At 41.2% G+C, this 6,000-nt stretch overlaps 2 protein-coding genes across 2 annotated transcripts in view; one reads left to right on the plus strand and one right to left on the minus strand.

Annotated features, from left to right (window-relative positions):
* The window catches only part of T265_01402 (hypothetical protein), a gene marked incomplete at both ends in the record, with an annotated part of 48,262 nt that overhangs the window by 3,849 nt on the left and 38,413 nt on the right, over positions 1–6,000 (minus strand). The window lies entirely within an intron of this gene.
* Positions 5,496–6,000, plus strand: part of T265_01401 (hypothetical protein) — a gene marked incomplete at both ends in the record, with an annotated part of 43,003 nt that continues 42,498 nt past the window's right edge. Inside the window, one exon of the mRNA XM_009165427.1 lies at positions 5,496–5,986. Coding sequence (XP_009163691.1) covers positions 5,545–5,986 — 442 coding nt within the window. The remainder of the gene's footprint in view (positions 5,987–6,000) is intronic.

Here is a 6,000-nt window from a genome sequence, read left to right on the forward strand (position 1 = left end):
ATCTTTATTTAAGAGGACCTAGGTGGCTTAGCCCAATGCACCAAAGCTACTAGCACTGCTCAAAGTTACCTGTCATCCTTTGGAGTACGTTTGAATTTTTAGACGCTATAGTCGTCACCACACTGCTAACTGCTTACATCAGGCCTCACAAAGTGCACGCCATTTTGGTTTAAACCGGATGGCTGAAACGCAGTTAGACTAATCCGGTGGGTTAAACAAACTTGTCCGTGGCTGAAAGTTCGCCTTTCTTAATCCATGTTACATGATCTGTGGAAGAGGATAATAGAAATTGTTACACTTTTGTACCCTTAACTACGGGTAATCACTCTTAGGGCATTTTTATCATCGTCATTCACAAAGTCATTTTAGAGTCACCTATGTAAGATATAACACGAAAAAGGTGACACTGATCACCAAACATTTTATTCTGTAGTAGCCGGATAGGAAACTCCGCTATTTCGTAAATCGGTTCTGCTTCACTCATGGCAATCTCTAGGCACCAACATCCAGTCAGAAGACTTAAAAAATCAGATTTCACGATAAATTTTCTGCTTTTTACACTATATTTATCTCATTCAATACTTTTACTGATCTATGCGAGTTAGATTGTACCAGTTTGTGGATCATACAGGGCCTTTTATAACTAACTCCATTTTGCGGCACCGCAGCGCAATATGGAATCAACTAGATGGTCCGCGTATCCACTTAATGGATGTACAAAAGTGAAGCATCGGTGTTGAACACTGGTGTCGTGCTGTCTACAATAATGAAAACTCGCATAAAATAATGGTTCTTGTTCGTTAGTCCGAATTTTAAAATCTGGCGCCCTCGTAACTTATAACCTTGAGAGCAGTCAACCTCACTAGATACCTTTACGAATAGTTGTTGTCTTTTAAGACTGGAAAGGCAGAATGTTTGTCATCTACACCTGACAAAAATTTTCCCTGGGGCAAAATCATAGCTGGCAGCGTCTACCAACTGGAGCGCTCAGTGACGATAACCAGTGTCGATCACAGTAATAATTTGTCAAGCACATCACCTTCTACGGATATAAAAGAGGGTTGTTTACGGGGTTCTTGTCCACATTTTGGATCGTCGATTGATTACCTTTTGTTTTCATCCTGAGAAGACGTTTTGCCTACTTCAGTGACACACTGAGCTGTACTGAAGGATGATTTTGCAACGTCCACAGCGTTCCTCCTACCAGGGTCCGAAAACAGTCTTCTGGCTTTCAAATTTAGGAATAAAGGAAAGGTTGCCATTTTTGTTAAAATTTGGGCTACTAGAATTGCATCTAGCCGACGATAACTGACTGATGGCCAGGCTTTTGAGCCAAATCTTTTAAATGCAGATCTTAATCGTCCTCCTATCCAGGTTCGAACGCTCCACCAGTAACTCAAATTACATGCAACAATAAAGTTTACGTGTGAAATAATCTTTACAAAGTGTAGGCTGTCATGTAGTAACATCGTCTCCACGTGACTAGATGGATAAGGAAGAACATAAAAATGCTGGCACTCATCGTTTTCCACTGTTGCCATTATCGAACTACTATCCAATTTCAGTCCACAGTTAGTAGTATGTATGTAGCTCCCGGCTGTAGATATTTCGTTTTATCAACTGTTTGATTGAAACTGTGCGCGACGTTGCGCAGAACTACTACTGCGCGCTCGCTACCTTAACACTGCTGCCCTGTTTTTATTGCAGCCTTTAAGGTGAAAACTCTTAAGCAGGTCGGCGAACATGCTACTCTCGCACCTACCATAGATACTATGTCAGGTGGCGTCAACTGCATCTCCGAAACTTGACTGCGTGATCCAAGTAAACTTGTTGAGCTTAAGGCGTCTCCTCTATCTAGACACCCCAGAATACTATATTCGAGGGATTCTGAAGCTTCTGGATAGTTAAGCGTTGGATTTACGATTCGTGGCTTTGTTGCTCAAGTGGATATCTGCAAACATCGACTCTCTGCAGTACGACTTTATACTTTGATACGAACTCGTACTGAGCCACGTGTTTGTAGTATCTTCATATTGTGACAGATGGTCTTCGATGTGCGCTACTGGTGTTTTGCTGTCAGTGACGGTGATGACGACTTTTGGAGCTGTTTTGAGCAGCCCCAGCAACCCACTTCTCCAGCACCACGAAGAATTCCTCAAATTTCAGTATGCCAAAACTTGAGAGATAATTACTTAAAGGACCGAATAACTATTGCATTTCAGACAAGCAGCTTACTGGCTAATTTGGAAGCTGGGGGGTTGTTGGTATTGAGCTATGAGTACTTACCGAACCGTTGGTGCCGACACCGTCTACCACTTTTTGCAAAAGTAGAGAGACGAATGGCTTGAATTAATCACAAAGGTAACTTAATGTCTTTGAGACGGATGCAGACATCTGGTTAGCAGTACTATGTGGCTTTCGCTTTTGAGAATATTTACAAAATCTGAAAATGTAAATCATATGGATGCTGTGTATGCTTAACATAGTTATCCGACCTGTTCTAGTGATTAGACAGACGACAACATCAAAGCACATCAGTCAAAACGTTTTACAAATTAAGAACTACCATAATGATCCCATGCTAAATTGTTCGCACCGTAAGTAGTTATTTATAATAGCCACTTGCGTCGTCTATTTAGCAGCGCTTTTTTTCTGGAATGAGTAATATAACTGCACAGTTTGCTCTCGAGCTTTTAACAGTGGTTCATGCCATTTTGTCCAAGGGAACAAGGGTAATAATATGAAGTTAGAATGACAAACTACCGTTGTATTTGAAATATAAGTATATAAGAATCTTTCACAACTGTTTTAGCAGACCAGTACAATAAAGTGACTGTTAGACTGCCTGTTTTTGGCCAAAAATACCGATGTGCTGCCTTTAGAGGAGACGCAGAGAGACTATGCCGTCAGCTTCGATACAGAAAGAAACCACGGAAGCACCGAACTTTGAAGTAAAAAGATTCATAATAAAAACACCTGGATCATTTTAAATTTGTCTGAGAGGTATTGACTGGAGCAAGCTCCTGATAAAGCGCAGCGTAATTATGCATACGAATCGTTGTTTTGGAATTCCCCTCTGATGCTGGAGATGGCACAGGTAATGGTGTCAATATAATATAGGGGGATTTATGAGTCAGGCCCTCCGAGTTCTGGTTCCATAAAGGTATACATAGTAAGAATACAAAGATATCCCTTAAGTATTGTGTGAATCGTCTTAAACACCCAGATAGCAAATACTTAGGGGTTCGTTTCATAGTCTAAGAGTACCACGGGGTACTGTGCAACAGCTGTGTTAGTATTCACCCACTATACGAACAACTCTGGAGCAACATACAGTCATCAAGCTACGATGGGCCACGTATTCTTCCCATCTCCAAAGCAAACCAGAAAGTAAGCCAAATAAATGCACTTGTACTGAATAAAATCCATCCTTGCGGCTTGTAAACTTTTCCTTAGTATGACCAAAATAAAGGCTGTCATCGCACTACTCATAAGGTTGCTGAAAATTCGTCGACAGCCCACGACCGGTTTCGCCCTTTTTATGAATAGTGCATTACAAATACACATGTATCGCGATATCTCAATATTGTAGCGACTGAAACATGAGGCGGCCTGGTGCAGCATATTCAGTTGCCTGAAAACATCACAAACGAGAGAGTCAGCTGGGTTCTAGTTAAGTCTATCGAAAAAACAAGATTAGTTTGCAAATGAGTGTATTTCGCTAAAGGTTGTCTTCATTTTTGCTGGAACTTTTCAACAGACTAAGATGATCTCCAATACACAATAAGATGAAAATTGGAAAATCAACCTCTAAACCAGGTTGAAAAATAGAAACAACCATCAGAAGTGTTCAGTAACAACAACACTCAACGTATCAAACAAAGTCTCTTCCCCCTAACCTGAACAGCGAATGCGACCCATTGGAAAACAAATGACAACTACTGATATCAGAAGGAGTTGGGTCAAACTGCTCAGAAAGCCCGATGTTTTATACACTTCTGATGGTGCTAGTACCTTCTATCTTCTAAAATTACAACAACCGGTGTTTTATTCGTTATTTATTAGTATTCCCGTTATTCCCACCGTCGTTCTTGCTAGTGTCATTTACTTACTTATTTACTTATGTGGTCATACGCACGAAAACAGCAGCTGGTTTCCTTAAATAAGCAAAAAAGAAATGAACAACCGAATTTAATGACTTCACGGTAGGTTTAAAAATTTTGACAAATCCAACTTGTCAACAAGAGCCTATGTTGGCTTAATGTGAGTTTAGCATTCACACGTCAAGTAATATCACTGATAGCAGGATCATGCACGTTTTCGGTTTTGTATATTTCGAGAATGTGCCAAACAAAAGTGCCAGGTTTGAAAATAGAATTGGATAAACGTACGTGAATGGAATGTCCTGAGCTACGAATTCCAGGAAGCACGCGTGCTTCCTTCAGGGGTTTCTCTGACAGGATGTCTGTCTATTATAGAGAGACAACAATCGGTCATAGCTCTTGCACTACACCAGTAGGCGCCAAAGGACCTACAGACTTTATCCTCGGGATTTGTTATTTCACAGAGCTAATACTACCCTTTTCGGTGAGTTTGCTTCCGCAAATCGGATATGTTAACACGAGCTAGGTTAGAGGACTTAGGAATGACCAGCGTACACATCAGTGGAAATCCGGGCAATGATGTTTCGTTCGTTTTGTGCGGGACGAACTATTTATTCTGCAGTCAGTTGCAGAACCTTCTGAATGGTCGAACCCCAGGCAAACGGTCTTAGTGACAACTGATGCTTTATCAAAAAACATCTACACACTCTCCAGTGCTCCTCCGGTCATCACAGATTTGGCAATCCAACTAGTAATTTCCGCAAAAGTGAGATTGCGATAATTTTTACTATCGTTACTCTTCAAAATACTGAATGTGGTCTGTGGAGGCTTCTGACTATCTGTCCGAAAAGAGCATAGACTTGAAGATCCTAAGTCAGCTTGTAGATACAGGATCCCGGGGCCAAGAAAGTCCACTAAGGGTTCACGACCAATTTCTCCGTCAGGCGCAGGCCCTCTCCGAAAGACACCAAATTTGTAAGTAGATGTAGTGGTTTGCTGCATAAATTTACTAAAAATTATTCACTGACATCGTGGATTACTCACATATCTACGCAAGGTTCTATACGATATATTTTCAGAGTCAACGTACCCTTTTTGCGCTGAAAAACTGGCAACGATATTTATTCAGAAGAAATTGTGCTGAATCTGAGTAAAGTGTGAATAGGTTAAGATGACTGCTGATGACCCCTTATTAATACACAGCAGTTTCTTATTGTTTCGTAGTATTTCACCGGACCAAACTTCAGTCTGGCTATGAGGAAGGCAGTCGACTTTTTTAAACTTGCCAATCTCCCGACTACCTTTGCACGTACGTTCATTTTTCAGTTAGGAAGTTGGTTGCCTTAGCAATAAATGGATATAGTTTGAAATCTTTTTCAAAACACTTTTTAGCTGTACCGCAGGAACTCCAAATGAAAACCTCAAACCGGAAAAAATTGCAATGACGGTGCAGTCTGACCATACGGTGTCTACGGAGGAAGACCTTATGAGGGTGGCACATGGCCTAGTCGATGATGTTTTGACCTCCGCGCAATCAAATAATCATGTACGAGACGGAAGAAATGATGACGCTTCTGAAATGCCAACGTGTGTTGAGGTTGAAGAAAAGGAAAACGGGGTGTCGCCTACGAAGCAAAGTGGAACGAAGCATATCACCGCTTCTGTCTTTTTCGATACAAACACGCGACCCCTTTCTAAGCAGAACTCTCTAGAAGAGCGTGCTCCTCAGTTTACTTATCACGAATGCTCTTCTTCAACTAATGTATCCATACCAGTAGCTTCTTCCGATCCGCTGAAAGACCTCCATAATAACGTATCAGGAGATCCATCGGTAGTTACCACAGCATGTACGGAAAAGTATTTAGCTCGTGTTCGAAATCCTGGTGTAGGAGCAGTC

Source organism: Opisthorchis viverrini (genome assembly GCF_000715545.1).
Source record: "Opisthorchis viverrini unplaced genomic scaffold opera_v5_15, whole genome shotgun sequence".
Classification (NCBI taxonomy): domain Eukaryota; kingdom Metazoa; phylum Platyhelminthes; class Trematoda; order Opisthorchiida; family Opisthorchiidae; genus Opisthorchis; species Opisthorchis viverrini.